At 40.8% G+C, this 19,389-nt stretch overlaps 1 protein-coding gene across 3 annotated transcripts in view; it reads left to right on the top strand.

Annotated features, from left to right (window-relative positions):
* Positions 1-4,894, top strand: part of st8sia2 (ST8 alpha-N-acetyl-neuraminide alpha-2,8-sialyltransferase 2) — an 80,416-nt gene extending 75,522 nt beyond the window's left edge. For all 3 annotated transcript variants that reach the window (XM_039773303.1, XM_039773304.1, XM_039773302.1), the window contains one exon: positions 2,874-4,894. In XM_039773303.1, coding sequence (XP_039629237.1) covers positions 2,874-3,159 — 286 coding nt within the window. In that variant the 3' untranslated portion in view covers positions 3,160-4,894. The remainder of the gene's footprint in view (positions 1-2,873) is intronic.
* The last annotated feature ends 14,495 nt before the right edge of the window (positions 4,895-19,389 follow it).

Genomic DNA, 19,389 nt, shown 5'->3' with positions numbered 1-19,389 from the left:
AGTTAAGGAGGAGGTCAAGTTCATCAGGAATAGTAAAGGGAATTAAAAGATACAGACAATGAAATAGCAGATGCCCTAAACTTACATTTTTCTGAGGTGTTTACAAGTGAGCAAGTGGATAACCTGCCAGAGGTAAACACAACTACTAAGGAGGTACTGAGGGATTTGGAAATTGTAGAGGAGAAGGGCTGCTCAGATTAAATAAGATGAAATCAAACAAATCACCAGGCCCAGATAATATTTATCCTCGTGTTCTTAAGGAGGCTAGTGAGTACATATATAAACCCTTGACACATATTTTTAGGAAGTCACTGTGCACTGGAGAGATTCCAAAGGACTGGAAAATGGCAAATATCATCCCATTATATAAAAAGGGTGACAGGGCAGATCCAAGCAACTATAGGCCAGTAAGTTAACAAGCATCACAGGAAAATTAATGGAAGGAATTATTAAGGATAAGATTGAGCAACACATGACAAGGACAGGAGTTATTCTGAACAGTCAGCATGGGTTCAGAAGAGGGAGGTCGTGTTTTACTAACATGTTGGAATTCTATGAGGAGGCAACAAAAGGATACGATCAAAGTGGAGCTTATGATATTATTTATCTGGACTTTCAGAAAGCATTTGATAAGGTGCCACATGAGAGGTTGGGCATCAAGTTAAAAGAAGTGGGAATTCAGGGTGATGTTTTTAGATGGGTGCAGAATTGGCTCAGACACAGGAAGCAGAGGGTGATGGTGCGAGGAACCTCATCAGAACTGGCGATGTTAAGAGTGGTGTTCCACAGGGGTCAGTGCTAGGGCGCTGCTATTTTTAATATATATAAATGATTTAGATAGGAATATAAGTAACAAGCTGGTTAAGTTTGCAGATGATACCAAGATAGGTGGATTAGCAGATAATTTGGAATCCGTTATATCATTACAGAAGGACTTGGATAGCATACAGGCTTGGGCAGATTTGTGGCAGATGAAATTTAATGTCAGTAAATGTAAAGTATTACACATAGGAAGTAAAAATATTAGGTTTGAATACACAATGGGCGGTCGAAAAATCGAGAGTACACCTTATGAGAAGGATTTAGGAGTCATAGTGGACTCCAAGCTATCAACTTCCAAACAGTGTTCAGAAGCCATTAAGAAGGCTAACAGAATGTTAGGTTATATAGCACGATCTGTGGAGTACAAGTCCAAGGAGGTTATGCTCAACCTTTATAATGCACTGGTGAGGCCTCATCTTGAGTACTGTGTGCAGTTTTGGTCTCCAGGCTACAAAAAGGACATAGCAGCACTAGAAAAGGTCCAGAGAAGAGCGACTAGGCTGATTCCAGGTCTACAGGGGTTGAATTATGAGGAAAGATTAAAAGAGCTGAGCCTTTACAGTTTAAGCAAAAGAAGATTAAGAGGTGACATGATTGAAGTGTTTAAAATTATGAAGGGAATTAGTACAGTGGATCGAGACTTGTATTTTAAAATGAGCTCATCAAGAACACGGGGACACAGTTGGAAACTTGTTAAGGGTAAATTTCGCACAAACATTAGGAAGTTTTTCTTTACACAAAGAACGATAGACACTTGGAATAAGTTACCAAGTAGTGTGGTAGACAGTAAGACGTTAGGGACTTTCAAAACTCGACTTGATGTTTTCTTGGAGGAAGCAAGTGGATAGGACTGGCGAGCTTTGTTGGGCTGAATGGCCTGTTCTCGTCTAGATTGTTCTAATTCTAATTCTAATTCTAATTCCATCTCAAGGAAACATAAAGTCTTCCATTAACCCAGGGCTGATTCATGCTTTTGTGCTGGGAGAGCAATGAGGACGTGGGTGGGGTCTCCCTTGGTATTTCTATGTTACACCACTATTATATCGAAGAACTGGGGTGGAGTTTAGACCACAATGTTAAATTTAAATTGATATTATAATAACAGTGTACCCTTGGAGTTTCGTACACGATGCTATACAAAGAGGGGTGTTGTATGTCTCATTATTTGTATAGCGGAGTTTGTCTGTGTTGACAGAATGTCATCCTCTTAAACCTTCTGACACTCTAAGTGACTACATAGTTCACCTACATGGTAAAGCCAGCCCTGTGTTCACCAAACAAGTAGTAGTTACTCCTGCCACAGATTATACCTAAGAAGAAGAGTAAAAAAAGATGGGTCTATTGTTGCAAATTGGATTTGTAGAAATGGAGTGTTGCCTAGAACATACGTACATGTATTCATATATGTATCTATACTGTATATTAATTTAGGGGTGTCATGATGGCACTAGAGGCAGTGCTTCTATCTTATGAGCATGGTTTTTCCTCAGGTACTCCTGTTTACCTCCCATATTCCCAGAGATGGTGCTGGTTAGGCTCACTGGAGATTCTAAACTGGCATGGTGTTGATATGTGTGTGAGTGGTCATTAAGATGCTCTGGAGCCCTGTTTAAGACCATTACCTGCCTTACACACAGACCTAATGGGATGGTCTTCAGGTGCCCCACAAAGATGATCTGGATTAAGTGAGTCGGAGAATGGAATGTCATATTTATTTAGATTGGCACAAATGTTTCTTCATGGATCCAGTGTCCTGGGTTTGATTTTTTTAATGCCTGTGTAGCTGTGCACATTCTCTCCATGTCTGCATGTGTTTCTTTCCCACACCTTAAAGATGTGCAAGAGGGATGAAGTGACATGAGTTGGTGCACGTTAGTGGATCCGTTGATGATATGGCATCCTGGTCAGTTCTTACCTAGTGTCTAATTCTACCAGGATAGTCTCCAGAATAGACCTTGCTTTGGATTAAATAGGTTGCAGAATTTTATGTTATGTTATTTGTTATATTTATTTATCAGCTGATATCTATCATTTTCTCCCTCTCTCCTTAGGTACTGGTTGACAAATAAGGTTCCAATAAAGCGTCCATCCACCGGCCTGTTAATGTATACACTAGCAACTCGCTTTTGCGATGAGATACATCTCTATGGCTTCTGGCCTTTCTTGCAGGACCAGAAAGGAAATTCAGTGAAGTACCACTATTATGACAGCCTTAGGTATGAGTTTGACTCTCAGTCTAGCCCCCATGCCATGCCACTTGAATTTCAAGCTCTCCAGCGGCTTCATCAGCAGGGGGCGCTCAAGCTCAACATTGGAGACTGTGTGGCGGACACATAATAGTTGCAAGGAACCTGCATCATAAGGTCAGAATCTTGAAGGCAACTCAAGTAGTGCCATAGTTTCTACATGTGCTTCAGAGGAGCCTGGGAGTGCTGAAATGGTAGTTATGATAAAGGAGCTGTCAGGCCCAAAGATTTGTAAGAATGTCCCCAGCAGGGTGCTCCTGGATTTGCCTCCATTGAGCTGGATCCCAAGAAAGTTTACTGGCACTTACAGACGGATGCTTCCCTGCAAATATCAACTAGTCATCTTATATGTTTGATTATTGGCAGCTTAGAAGATGGCTTTTTCTCAACTGTTTTTAGTATCTGTCTTTGTAGGTGGCCAAGGATCAAGGCCGCAATGTTTTCTCTGACTGAATGCCTGCGTTTGTGCACATGGTTATGTCAAGTGATAGACCTGGCATCTCTCTGGATTCCCCATTTGAACATTCCTGTCAGTCATGCAAATTCCACATTTAAAAGAATGAGAATCACCAAAAATAGTAAATTATGTAGTCAAGGATCTTGAGGAGTAAAGAAAAGTCTCAAAAAGTGAGATGTTTAGAATCTTTATGTTGTACCATTGCAATTACAGTTCATAAAGACTTGACACCAGCACTGAAGACCTCTTAACGGAGAAGTGGCACATAACTGAATGATAACAAACAAGAGGTGTCAGCCATCAGTAACTTCGTATCTCCTGCAAGACATCTCTAAACAACATGGACAAGTCTGAGGATAGCTGGGATCAGGCCCCAGTGTCTGTGTCTGTGTGCAAATGTTCTCCTTGTGACATTCTGTTCTCATAGAAATCTCTGCATGTTATCTAAAACAACTGAAAAGATACTTGACAGATGCAAATCTTGCTTTCTTTAAATAAAAAGTCAATTTTTCCCTTTCGGTATCTTCATTTAACTTGATAGGTCAATGGCTATTTGATGGGCTGTAAGAAGTGTGTGTGATTATCTTTTCCTTAGCTGACCTTCTTCATAAGACAATGAAAGGAGCTAAAAGTAGTCAGCCCTACACCACACCATGTCTCCATCAGGACTCTGAGACTGAGATCTTCTCAATGTCACTTAACTCTCAGTCTCAATGAAGTTAGCTTGCATTTTGGAAATCCAACGGACCTGACCAATGCAGCTGAGTAACTACAATTCTTCAATTTCTTAGATGTTCCTGATAAAGAAAACTATTTTGTGATCTATGCAAAATAACATGCCAGGAAACCCTGAGTCACAGCATAAGAGGGAACAAATCTAGTCATTAGCTACAGTGGACACAACGGCAAGCAGCAGAAAATTAATACAAATGGGGCACACCAAATAACAAGTGACCAAGTGACTAGTTCAAGATATGCAGGGTGTAAATTGGCAGAAAATTAAAACAACGCACACAAAATACACAGGGCATTAAAATGTGGTGAGCACAAAATCAGATGGACGACAGCATTATCCAGTGGCATGCTCAAAATCGGAGTCGAGTGTACAGAAAAGAAAGATACAAATTCAAAATGAAAGAAGAATGCAGGTTGGTGAAAAGAACTATCAGTCACTTCCCAGTGACAGTTTGAAGATAGTAGTGGCGTAGACTGGAAAAGTTCATATTTTTAATTTGTAGATGTGAATTTTAAAAACTGAATTATATGTTGTTACTGTGACCTGTGTCAATACAAGTGAACACCACTTTCACTTTTGATTTCAGCTCTTATGCTGCCGTTCTAGTTTAATAAAAATTCAAGTATAAAATCAGTCATTTTTTACATTGCGTTTTCAACGGATCTCGACATTTTAGGGTTCCCGAATACTGAAAAAAGTACACCGGGGTATTGTGCACATTACAATTCCAATTTCACTGCTGAACAATCAAGATAAATTTATATCAATGGAGGTATGTGTGTCTGTACTCATTCCACTTTCTAGTGAGGGTGGGAAGGAGCCAAATTCAGGCATAAACAAGCCATGGACTGAATACCACCATGTATACATAACCATGTTTACCTGTGCTGGCTGATGTCAAGTCAATATGCATATCTTTGAGAGGAGACCAGCTATCAGTTGTTTTACCAAATTCCAGCACATTTGTGTGAACGCATTAATAACACTACCTGTCAAAATGGAGATGTACCAACAAGTGAGACTAGTAATCTTGGGTACAAAGAGTGTTTGTGGGTTTGTAAAAGCTAGCATAAAATATTTCACATTTTAGTAGCATAACATTTTAAAAACAGCTCAACATGTCTCCATGCATAATCAGGAAGATGGTTCCAGTGCATTACAATTCGATTATTTTATGACTTTGTCACAAGTTAGCACATGGGGAACATCCTCCTGACTCTGGAGAGGTAAGCACTTCCACTCCAGCAGGAGAAGGGGTACTGATGCTAACAATCGCTTTTCCTTTTCCCGTGGCATAGGACAACACCCTGACAAAGCTCCGCCCCTTCCAGACCAGATGGCAGAGAGGGTGCCTAACTCCAGAAGGAGGCGTTACATTTGGATCCTAGCCTAAGAGGAGGCCAGAGCTCCAACTCGTTCTGCCTACAAGTTTAATGACTGGCTCTTTAGGACGCCCTGACTGTTTTCTTGCCCGAGTGGTTATTTTTCTTTATTTGTGTATACTAAACGGGGTAGCCCTGTTGGCACACCAGCCTTTTTCCTGCCTTCTTTGCTCTGCTTGCCTGGCTGTGTTTACAACATACAAGCATTCTCTCATCAGTCATGGTTTATATGTGAGATAACTCTAAGAAAAAGACTGGATGTATCCCTGCTTCTAAATAGAATGGACGCATATTCACGTGAATGTGGATTTGCTGACATATGGGGGTACTTGCAGGGGGAGCATAATTTGGTACAAAACACCTGTTACATTAGACTCCTCTGAAAAACATGCACAGTGACTCCAAATTAGCCCAGCGTTAAGTGATCATGGTTCTGTCTTTGGTTTGCATTTACTTTGCAGCTGTTTAATGGACTAATGAGTAGAGATAGCTATACAGATTTTCTGAACTGCTAGAACATTAAACGCCATTTTAAAAACTAAACTGGCAAATACCAAAACTCCTCATCAAATCAATCCCACAGTTGGCAAAACCTTAAACACTATTCATCTGGTTAGGCCTATTTGCAAATGTGATTCTCCCATTTAGCATCCATTATCCAACCTGCTATATCCTAACTACAGGGTCATGGGGGCCTGTTGGAGCCAATCCCAGCCAACACAGGACGCAAGGCAGGAAACAAACTCCGGGCAGGGCGCCAGCTCACCACAGTAAACACATTCTCATTCACAAAACATTTTAGCAGTGTAGTGTACTGTCACACACGTGTGCATGGGAGGCAGCTGAAGGACTTAGAGAGGACTGATTATACATCTGCCTGGGGGGGGCGGGGTACGCTAACGCTCTTTCTGAGTTCTCTACAGGTCTTTCCTGGGAAATCCCACCAGGAGCCGCCACCTCGAAGCGGGACACATCACTTCCGGTCCCGGGCCCGAGGACGACATCACTTCTGGTTCCAACACAGAGGACGACATCACTTCCGGTTCCGGCACAGAGGACGACATCACTTCCGCCCTACGTCCTATAAAGCCTCCTGCCTTTGCTCTGGGAGGCAGTTCTGTTTTGGACTCTGTTGTGTAAACTTGACTCTGATGAATCAATTGCTTTTGCAGCCAGGAAACCGGATTAAACGGGTGGTTGCCCCAAACCTTGCCATGCCTCAAGTCTCTTCTTATTACAGTACTTAAACCCAGAATGGTACACACAGACTCCAAAAGTTACTCACAGCTCACACCCTGTTTTCATCATTAACGCACTACCATTCAAAACTGAGCACACATTTGTTCGATCTGTGATCGATGGCACCCAATCAATACATAGGATACAGACGGTCGAATGCAAGTGGCATGAGTGAGTTCAACAAAAATTCAACAATGGAGCGCTACAACAGAGGAAGAGGAGTGCATGTCAGAGGTGGTTGACGAGGAGGAAGATCAAGAGGAAGAGCTATAATTGCAAATGAAATTAGTTCAGTTATCATAGATCATGTTATGGTTCATAGCATGACTAGGAGGGAAGCAGAGCACCGAATGTAAATATAAGCAGATTCTCGGTGGCCTCCATAGTCAGGACCTTCAGAGAAGAAAATGGGTAAAATTTATTTTTACCTATGGAAGTTACAGTATGATTACAGTCTTAGTAAATCAATCCACCAAATTTTAGAAAGGGGGCACGGAAATTTAATTTCCTTATGGTACTATATCTGTTTTGTACAGAAGAGAAAATATACAATACAGCAAGTACATTTCTAATAAAATTATCTTTTTGTAGAATCGAAAGATGGACATATGAGGCAGGAAAAACGCATATGTTCTCACATCAATAAGAGACACTTATTGTTGACTTGGTACATCAAAATATTACAATTCAACTGCATGAAATACAACAGAGGATTACCGATGACAACATAGATTTTGAGGGAATAAACAATGCAAGTCTGTCAACAATTGACCTTGTCCTGTAATGTGACCTAAAAGGATACCATTTGTGCGAAACTCTGAATCTGAGTGAAATGCAAGCAAGGACAATTTTACAGTAAACTCTGCACTAAAGACATAAAATACATCATACTGTGTCATTTACAGAACTGATTGTATCCTTTCTTCCCCAATGTGCATAGAGAATTTGTGGCTTTGACTCAATGGAGAGGCCTCATGAATACATCCTCATGGATGAAGCTGGATTCAATCTGGCAAAAGGGAGAAAGAAAAGTCGCAGCATAATTGGTCAACATGCCATTATAGCAGTGGTTCTCAACCTGTGGGGCGGGCCCCCTAGGGGGTCGCGAAGTAACAAAAAGGGGGGCGCGAAGATGTGAAAAAAAGAAAACAAGAATTGAAAATATGAAATATACATCTATTGAAACCAAAACAAATTAACTTAAACTACATTCTGATACTAGAAAAATACATATAGAGTTCAGATACATGTCGATAAAAATTAAGTATGTATGATTAAACACCAGTATGCACCTATGATATATCATTCATTTAAAAAGAACAAATTGGTTTTAGTGAGCTCCTTTCAAAAAAACATTTGGGGGGAGCAATTAAAACTGTTATGAGAACTCGGGTCACAAAGATGTAAAGATGAAAAGTTTGAGAAACGATGCATTATAGAAGTGCCTGGCCAGCGTGGTGGAAATGTGACCATATGTGTTCCCATCAGTAGCTATGGGGTTGTCCACAGCCATGTTGAACCATACAACACTGAATTGTTGCTAACATTCCTGGATGGTCTATCGAATGTTTTGCACAAATATGAGCAGAGCACGCAGACCATGCCATTTATGTTTTCATTTGGGACAATGTGAGCTTTCACCATGGTCCAAGAATATGTGACTGGTTTCAATCAAATCAATCAAAATCTTTATTGTCATTGTAGCAATGAAACATTGTAAAACAAAATTTTCAGGTGCAATTTTCCAGTGCAGAAAAAAATAAAATAAAAACAAAAACAAAAACAAAACACAATTACTCAAGTTACAACTAAAATAAGGGAATAAAATAAGTATCCAAAATTGTCCATAACAGCAGAACAATGTTTTCCACTCATACATACATTATATTGCACTTGTCCCTTATCGAATGTTAACTTAGAATGAAGGCGCACTCGGTCAGATTGACCACTTAGCAGCATTCAGCATAGTGATGGCTGAAGGATAGAAACTGTTTCTCAGTCTATTTGTCTTAGTCTTTATGGATTTGAAATGTCTGCCTGAAGGCAGGCGTTCAAGCAATGCATGTCCTGGGTATGATGGGTCCTGAAGAATTTTCTTGATGTTTCTGAGACAACAGGAACTATGTAGTTCTTCTAGTGACGGGGGAGGACAGCCAACTATCCTCTGGGCGACCTTAATGACCCTGTGGAGCTCTTTTTTCTATGCTACTGTGCAGCTGGAGAACCATGAACAGAGAAAGTAGACCAGGATGATCTCTACTGTGCAGCGGTAAAAGGACACCAGCAGTTTTTCAGGGATGTTGTTCTTTCGGAGCACCCTCAGGAAGTAGAGTCTCTTTTGGGCCTTTTTCACTACCTCAGCTGTGTGTTTTCCCTAGGTCAAGTCCTCCCTAATGGCGACTCCCAAGAAGCGGAAGTCTGAGACCCTCTCCACACAGTCCCCATAGAGGATGAGTGGCTGGATGTTGTCTGCCTTCTTCCTGAAGTCCACGATGAGCTCCTTGGTCTTGGCTGTATTTAGGAGCAAGTTGTTATTCCTACACCACATTGTCAGCTGCTCCACTTCTTCCCTGTAGGCAGATTCATCCACCCTAGAGATGAGCCCTACTACCGTGGTATCAGCAGCGAATTTAACAATGGTGTTACTGTAGTGGGCAGGAATGCAATCATGAGTGTAGAGGGTATAGAGCAGGGGGCTCAGCCAGTGCTGAGGCTCATGGGTATGAAGAAGTAGGGGCCCACTCTAACCCTCTGAGTGCATGGAGAACAGTGGCCATGGCGTCCTCTGTAAACCTGTTTGTTCTGTAGGCAAACTGGTGCTTATCAAGCATGGGAGGCATGAATGACATGATGTGGTTCCTGATGAGCTTCTCAAAGCACTTCATAACCACAGGGGTCAATGCAACTGGCCTGTAGTCATTAAGACTGGTGATGGTCTGTTTCTTGGCCACAGGCACTATGATAGAGGATTTCAGGCACAGTGGACTAAGACAGAGATTGGTTGAATATCCTGGTGAAGACCACAACCAGTTGGTCTGCACAGTCTTTCAGCACACGTCCTGAGATGAAGTCTGGTCCATCTGCCTTTCGTGGGTTGACAGCCTGCAGCGTGCGTCTCACCTCGTGCTCCCCCACTGTGAAGATGGTGCTGTTGTTGGTATCTGGATGGGGTCTGGCTGTTTCTGGTGGATCCACTTCAAACTGGGCAAAGTAATGGTTCAGTTCCTCAGCCAGCAATAAATCACCTCCCACAGCTCCAGGACTGGTCCTGTTGTTGGTCATATGCAGGACACCCATCCACACTTGCCTGCTGTTGTTTCTATCCAGGTTTTCCTCGATCTTCCTTTTATTGTCTGACATGGCCTCTCGGATGCCCCTGTTTAGCTTGGCACAGGCTGGGCTGTAGAGACCCTTGTTACCAGACCTGAAGGCAGTGTTCCTCTCTTTCAACAGCCTCTGGACTTCCCTGGTCATCCAGGGCTTCTGATTGGGGTAGACTCGGATATGTTTATCCACTGTGACAATGTCTGTGCAGTTCTTAATATAGCACAGTACGCTGTCACTAAACACTATAAGGTCTGGGTGTGCAAAGATGTCCCAGTTGGTCCTACTGAAACAGTCCTGCAGCTGCTGGGAGGCTCCATCTGGCCAAGTTTTAACTGTTTAATAGTAACCAGCATTTTATGAATGTTTATCTTCTGCCATGCTCTACCTTTTTAAACCATACTATGGAATGTTTCTCAGCATGACTGTGGAAAGCATTTGACCGAAACTGGTACACACAGGAAAATCTAATCCAAGTAATGGACACAGTGTATAAAAATGTAGGAGTAAAATCTTTCCAAGGCTGGATTCAGCATACCAAAGGGTTCTTTTCATGCTGCCTTTAAAGATGGAATATTGCATGTGATGTAGATGAAGCCCCGTGGCCTGACTCAGCACAGAGGCATGATACTGAGGTAGAACGATTAATTTTGCTGTAAAAATAGATAATCATGTTGTGCAAGTTTGTTTTGCTACAGTTTTTGCTTTGCGCCCTTCCTCACCATAATCTGTTATCTATAGGGGAGGAGCAAAAGCTTTAGATACAGTACATCAAAAATTTCGATCTCCAGTTACCGAAAACATTGATATCTTGATGATGGGTGTGTGTCTGTCTGTGTCTGTCTCTGTGTGTGTCACAGTTTCTTGAGGGCCGTCTAGAGCTAAAATGGCTGAACAGAAAAACACCAAACTCAAAAATTAGGCCTGTTATGAGATGACGATGTGTTTTTGAGCCAAATAGTGTAAGAGAAAGAGACACTCTAGAGGAACCTTCAAATGAATTTTTAATAATATCTCAAGAGTTATGGCAAATATTGTAATTCTGCAATTAACTATGAAATCTTCTCATCAATTGTATCGTATCAACCTGTTTCAGAGTCAGAGCAGTTAATAATTACTGAAATGTTATTGAATAGTTTGGGTAACTTGGTTCCTAGGGCGCAAAGCCTACTGATGCTCACATTTGAATTTTTTTTTATTTAAATATAAAAAAGCTTTCATAAATACAAGAATGTTCAAATATTGTACATAAAGACTATTCTTCTACTGTATTATCCCAGAGAGTTTTGCAGTTATTTAGATAGCGTGCAATAAACACATTGGCTAATTTTGTGTGTTTTCTGATAGTAGAGCTTGATTTTCATTAAAGTTTAAATAGTGTTGGGGTCAATTATTTGATTTTGCTAAACAAGTGAAAGGTCTTTTTAGTGTAGCCTGAATTTTAGGGTTTATGCTTAGTGTTTGAGAAAGGGAGAGGAGATTTAAGGAAATGCATGTTAGCAATTCTGAAAAACTGCAATATTAATGTACTTTTTTTAAGTCTGTCTCGCTGTACATATGTATGAGGTAACAAAATACAGTGATTTATAGGCTTTCTTTTATCAAACTACAACTACAACATCAGAGCTGAAAGCAAATTTAGTAATTTAGTTTGCTGATGTGTGCTCTGCTAATAATTTGTGTTTAAGAATGGGAGAAACTTCCAAAAGAATAACCATCACTGCAATACTTCAGCAATCTGGGCTTTATGACAGAGTGACCAGACAGAAACCTCTCCTCGGTAAAAGACACATGGAATCCTGCTTCGAGTTTGTATAAAAGCATTGAGCGTATGCTTAGACTGTAAGAAACAAGATACTCTCATCTGGTGAAACAATGATAAGGAAACCCATCACCGCTCCTCACCTGTGCAGTGCTATTCCAGTGTTGAAGCATGGTGGTAACAGCAGCGACAGGACAGGCTCATTCAGCTCCACTTTAAACTGCAAGAACAGGGTACAATTTAATATATAAAAAAGTGTAGCACACTTATGGCGCAACTCTCTCTGTGTAGCATAGTGGTTAAGACTTGGACCTCAAACTCTGAGGCTGTAGGTTGAAATCCACTCTTGACACTATGTGACTACGCCTTTCTCCTGCCTGTGCTCCAAATGTGGAAAAAAATTAATGTAACCAATTGTATCTGAAATGTTGTAAGACACCTTGGATAGCGGCATTGGCCTAGTAATAAGTAATAAAGAAAAAATGCTTCACTTTAGAACAATATTTGAAGTGCCAAAATAAAATATACCATTATTGTGAGTAACTTTAACTTGAACAAAACCATTAAATGGAGAATGCTAATGCTGAAGAAACGGATACAGGCATAAGTAATGAGCATTTTCTTTTCAGCTCAACATTCAGATTTGACATGTATCATTGTCATTTTCTCTTACTAATCAACAGTACATCTTATATTTTCTCTTTAGAACTAGTCTCATTTTTAAGAGCTAGAAATTGTTACGTTTTACGCACCACAGCATTTACACCTGATGTGAGAGTCATTTGCTAGTATTTAAATCATATTAAATGTCTTCCTATATATTAGTGCATTGTCTATGGGAGGTTCTTACAATCCCCACAAGCTGAACTGAATTGGTATATTCTATTTCTTGTCTCTCTGACTATAGGTTATTCTCAGTTAGTGACCTGCCTTGACGAGGGTAAGGCATGGAGGACCTACAGTTTTGAACCGTGCCTTAATGTGCCCAATAGTATACAGTATAATGCAACATGCTCTATTGAACGTGCCGCATGCTTAGATCGTACTGAAGGCGAATTAAGCATATTTAAGTATAGAAACAACTGAAGTTTGACAAGAAAAGCTGAGTTTAGAGAAGAGAAATTTTTTCCAATATTTTTTGCCTTTTATCTACATGTGCAACAACCTTTTTTCTTTATTTTTGTGTGGACTGTTTGCTTTGAATTTTCACTCAATCTTTCAATACGAACTTTTGGACTGATTTCTTACGGCATGCATTTGACCCATGCTTGGTCCTGCCTTACTTACCAGCAGCTACACCTGATGTTACATATATAAGTTCCGTATTTGCCATATAAGACTGATATTTGTCACTTTAGTTGATATCTGCCATTTAATGTTGACATTTACTATTTAAGGTCGACATTTAACATATAAGCTTGGCTTTTGGGGAGAGCACATGACCTCTGGTAGAAGATGAGCACACATTAAGGTAGTTCTCCTGCCATACTCACTTCTTCATAATTTTATAACTCATCCCCACTGACCTGCATGATTTTTATATAAAACTTACACTTAACTCCTCTGGAAATAATAGGTGGCATCCAATTCGAGAAGGTCTCACTCTGATATCTCTAGCCCCATGAAGACATCTCAGTGCTCAGAGTGGCAACAGTTTATATATGGTGGTTCTTTTTGATCATTTGAAGGAGTTTTCAGTCAACCAGCTCTTTGCCACACACAAATCACTCCAGCAGAGATTTCAGACTGAGCTCAGAAATGACACACAAAGAGTGAACCAAAATTTTCTTCAGGGTTAAAACGCTGCATGAAACAGTCCACCACCAAGGTAAACAGATTACTTTGCTGGACAATTGAGTGGTGTCCCTAAGTGCTCGACAGTGAATTGGAATCATAAAAACCGTGTGAACATCCTTGGAATAAAAGAGAACACTAAAAGCTCAAATGCAATTGAATTAATAAACAAGCATCGGCCAACCCTGTTTAGAGCCTACCCCAATGTTTCAGCTGTTGTAGAAAAATTTCAAAGAATTTATGAATACCTGATCAAAATTTATCCCTTCCTAGACAATCTTTACCTCCTTAGTGTTATGCTACTCCTGGAAGAATGAGTCAAAAAGGTTTTTTTTTTTCATTATAACCAACATGTCAACATAAATACAGTAATAAAGGTATATATAGTGTCCACTGCTGTTCTGATGCTGATTTAGTACACATCCTTCATGTGACATGTTTTCAAACATTCATCAATGCACAGCCTGATGTTGCAATCAGGATGATATGAGTGGGTTTCTTTGCACACTTTTCTTACAATATTTTTTCTGTTGCTTACACATGAGAGGGTAGAAGGTCAGTGCCTGATCTGCATGATGGACTCCAGCCATTTTGTTATTGTAGGCTACCACAGCATAAGGCATACTGACTTCCACATTTCTCCTGACATGATTGTTGACAGTTACTGCATTGTGCAAAAGTGGTTAGGGGCTAACGTCTTCCTTGCCCTCCCATTTGATCGCAAACAATTTGGCCTTTTTTTGACCCTTATAGTGAACTTTCACATGACCGAAATCACTAGACATATCACAATGATTCAGTCATAAAGAGTCGTGCGCATCGACTTCACTATCTGTGTCAACATCTGATGACCAATTTACATTGTCGTCGCTATTTCTTAGTTCAGTTTCAGTTTGTCTAAAACAATAGAATACTATCCCAAATCTTCTTCAGGCTTAACGCTCTATAGCTCATTACGACAGTATACCCCGACTACTACTCGGGGTACCCAATTTTACATAGAATTCTAATAGCTCAGGATTAACACTGAGGAGGTTAATTACTGTCTGAGTATGTTGAAGGAGGCTAGAAAGACACCCTAGCTATCCTGCAAAGGCCAATAAACTTTCTTTTTTCTAGACTTCAGCTCAGCAACAGCTCAAGGCAAGAAGGCTATGGCTCCAGTTTGAAAGGTGATAAGCACTATTGTAGGCATGCACATATTTTTTCTGTTCCAGCCTGTCTCAAGATTTTACTTACCTCAGGACACATAATCTTTGATGATCCAAAGTGTGCTTCAGAGGCCATTGACAACTTTCAAGCTACGGGCACCTTTCCCTATTATCCCTCGCTGCTACAGTAGACAAACACAATCAAAAAAGCAATATTTTCTGAAATGTATTTACGTCCCTGTGTATTTTCTCTTAGTCTCCCATCCCAACAATGATATTTTTATATGTTTCTTACCCCATGCTGTTTGTAGTGATGAAAAATAGAATGTGAATCTTATGCTTTCATGAAGATTAGAGATAACAAATTTTCTGATACAATAGGAGTCTATAGTGACCAACACTGAACAACAGCAAACAACATTAAAAAGACCAAGAAAAAAATCTCATGTTACTCATGTCACATAGTTCACATTTCATCCAGTCGTATCCTTACAATGGCGGTGCGCCCAGATGCTATGGCTTTGTACTCCCCGAATAGGTGCTCTTTTCTGCTATTATTGTTCTTAAAATGGACTTTCATCGTTTTACACACGGAATCGAGCAATCACTACAGTTGTCAAAAGCTTCTACAGATCAGCTGTAATAGCACAGATAATTATTATAACACAGAAGCAATACCACAGGAGATTCTCAGATCACTGGGACTTACGTTGACTCCTACACTTGGAAGATGGTGGCACAGGGAGTGGAAGCAAAAAAGAGGCAAGCGAGCAGGATTACTAGCTAGGTTAAAGGCTGCTCCGCATAAAATCCCTCTTCCTAGCGTTCTTCTTGCGAGTACTAGATCACTCACAAATAAAATGGATGAGCTCCGACTGTATATTTTCACACATAAAACTACAAGGGACTGTAGCCTTTTGATTTTTTCGGAGACATGGCTGGATCCCACCATACCGGACACAGCAGTTAAACTTGCAGGTTGCATGCGCCATCAAGCTGATTGAACCCCCGATTCCAGTAAGAAAACAGGTGGAGGACTGTGTGTCTATACTAATAATACTTGGTGCACTAATGCAACTACAATCAACAAGTTTTGTTGTTCGGACGTGAAATATCTGATGGTAAGATGTCGACCATTTTACCTACAGAGAGAACATACAATCGTTATTGTTATGGCAGTATACATAGCTCCTCAGGCTAATGTTAAGTCAGCACTTGAAAAATTGTTTGATATTATCAGTAATCAAAAGAACTCGCACCCTGATGCAGTTTTTATCATTGCTGAGGATTTTAATGAAGTGAATCTTAAGGATGCATTCCCCAGATTTTATCAGCATGTACATTATAAAACCAGAGGGGAAAACACCTTAGACCACGTCTTTACAAACACAAAAGAGCCTATAAGGTCATTCCACGCCCCCACCTCGGCCAGTCTGATCATCTCTCTTTGTTTCTTGTTCCAGCGCACAAAGCCCTTATCAACAGTGCTAATCCAATTAGCAGGACTGTTAAAGTTTGGACTGAAGCTGCCATTTGCCAAATCCAGGACTGCTTTGAACAAACAGACTGGAATATATTTTTTCATCAGACAGACTACGAGACATATACTCCATCTGTGTTGTCATATATTAATTACTGTGTGGACAATGTCACTGTCAACAAAAGGATTAAGGTCTACCCAAATGAGAAACCATGGATGAACAGTGAAGTCAAACAGCTGCTCAGGGAAAGGGACAAAGCCTTTAAATTAGGAGACACCTCAGCCTATAGAGCTAACCTCAAGAAGGGCATCAAGACTGCTAAACTAATGTACAAACAACGGATTGACGAGAACTTTGACAGTAACTCAAACTCACAGCAGATGTGGCAAGGCATTCAGTTAATTCAGTCAAAAAGAAAAATGATGAACAATACACACTGGCCAATAACAATGCCAACCTAGCAGAGGAACTTAACAGTTTCTTTGCACGGTTTGACAAGGACAATAACCAGCCTCCGTCAGCTTTGAGCTGACCGGAGACTCACAGCCTGTGGTCGTACACATACATGATGTGTGACGGGCACTCAAAAACATCAATACAAGGCAGAAGCAGATCCTGATAATATGCAAGGCCGTGTGCTCCAGGCCTGTGCTGACCAATTAGCAGAGGTATTTACGCACATATTCAACCTCTCTCTCTCCTCAGGTGTAGTCCCCCTGTGCCTGAAATCCTATACCATTGTACCTGTTCCCAAAAAAACGAGGATAACCTGTCTTAATGACTATCGACCAGTCACTCTCACCATTGTCATCACAAAGTGCTTTGAACGACTGGTAATCACCCACATCAAAGCCTCCATCCCAGCTGATCTTAACCAACACCAGTTTGCCTATCGGTCAAACAGATCAACTAAGGACGCCATCTGTGTGGCTCTACATGCTGCCCTCTCACACCTGGAAAAGCCCAACACTTATGTTGGGATGATCTTCATTAACTACAGCTCTGCATTTAATACCATCATACCTAACTAACTGATCAAAAAAACTCTATGCACTAGGACTTGCTCTGTCCGTATGCAACTGGTTACTGGATTTTCTCACCAACCGCCCCCAGTCTGTCAGGATGGGCAAACACATATCCTCCCCCCTTACCCTCAGCACTGGTGTGCCATAAGGATGTGTACTAAGTCCCCTTCTCTATGCACTCTTCACCCATGACTGTCAACCCATCCACCAATCAAACATTATTGTTAAATTTGTGGATGATACGACTGTCATTGGGCTTGTAACAGACAACAATGAAGCTGCATATAGGGAAGAGGTTCAGAATCTGGCAGCATGGTGCAACACCAACAACCTGGTCTTGAATACCAAAAAGACCAAAGAAGTTATTTTGGACTTTAGGACCACTAAAAAGACCAATCACAGTCTGATAACAATCAATACTGATGCTGTGGAGAGAGTTTCCAGCTTTAAGTTTCTAGGAGTCACCATCTCAGAGGACCTGTCCTGAGCTGACAGCAACTTGGCCATAATAGGCAAAGCACAACAACGCCTCTATTTTCTCAGGAAACTAAGGAGAGCTGACCTCCCCCAGAAGATGCTGGTTAATTTCTATAGATACAGTATAGAGAGCATCTTAACTAACTGCATGATGACCTGGTACAACAGCTGCATCAAGGCTGCTAAAGAAGCCCTGCAGTTCAGCCATGCCATGTCTCCCCCAATCCATCTACTGACTTCATAAGAAGAGTCACCAGAGACATGAATGTCGCTGCCAAGATAAGTAAACCTCTCGGCAAGGTCGACACTCTCTCTAAAGATAGACACACTGCTGATGACTGTGCCCAAGAGATCATTAAAGGCCTGGATCTTGGTTTTATCAGGACAAGCAAACCCAGACACTCAGACTCCTCACTCAGTCTCTAGAAAGCCCAAATCAGAGCCTCCGTTCACTCTGTGAAGATCACAGTATCGTCAGCAAAGCTGAGAACAGTAAATCTCTTTTCAGCAGCAGATGCCCCACAGCCGCTAGACCCCACGACCTTGACCAACACCCAGTCCATGCAAGCACTGAACAGAGAAGGATCAAGAACACACCCCTGAGGAACCCCAAGAATCAACTGGGAAAAACACAGAGGTTCTGCATTGATCCATATCTTGAAATTACACACATAGGTTATATAGGTTAAATAGGTTTTACAGTACATGAAGTCTTTGAACAAAAAACACCAACATAATGAGAGTCCGACATTTTAAAAGAAGACCAGCTGTGTTCACTATCTCAGCACTTGTCTTCTTTCATTCGTCTCCCAGGTTTGGTTTCCTCTCGAAAGACACAATCACAGTAAATATTTCCTTTCACATACTTGCTGTCGTGTTGATTAAATTCCAAATTTATGTGAGAACTCCATCCATGAAGGCCATTTCTCTCATACGATCGACTAGGAAATGCATCCTTACAATACCAGGAGTATGTGATAAAATGATGAATTCCAGATCCCTTTTGTTGTAACAAGCATACAGTGGAAACATAGAAGAGTTGTTTTTCTGAGTATATTGAAGTTCTTGACATTTCAAAATGAACATAATTGGTAAGTTTTTAGGCTTTTATTTTCCAGGGTACTCTGTTACTGTATATTATGAAATACCAGGTTTGATGATATATTTTTAAAAATATACAGAAAAGACTTCACTTTGGAACACAATTTTGTATGGCAAATGCATAAATACCATATTTTCAAAAAAATAACTTCAACTTGAAAAATACCAAACTTATCCTTTCAGGCCATGGGGTGCATTCAGTACCAGACATAGACTACCACCCTCCCCTGCACTTTGATCATGTTCATGACACTATAAAGGGGAAACCAAATGCACTTTGATCACACTGATGTCTTCAAGGGGGACAAATGCGCTCCTCAGTCATTTTCAACACTCTGAAGGGGACCCCCACAGCCTTTCCTAGTGACGCCCCTGCCTCTTTAACAAGGGGT

Source organism: Polypterus senegalus, chromosome 12, assembly GCF_016835505.1.
Source record: "Polypterus senegalus isolate Bchr_013 chromosome 12, ASM1683550v1, whole genome shotgun sequence".
Lineage (NCBI taxonomy): Eukaryota > Metazoa > Chordata > Cladistia > Polypteriformes > Polypteridae > Polypterus > Polypterus senegalus.
Note: the sequence above shows the minus strand (reverse complement) of the source record. Positions and strands in the feature narration are given on the sequence as shown.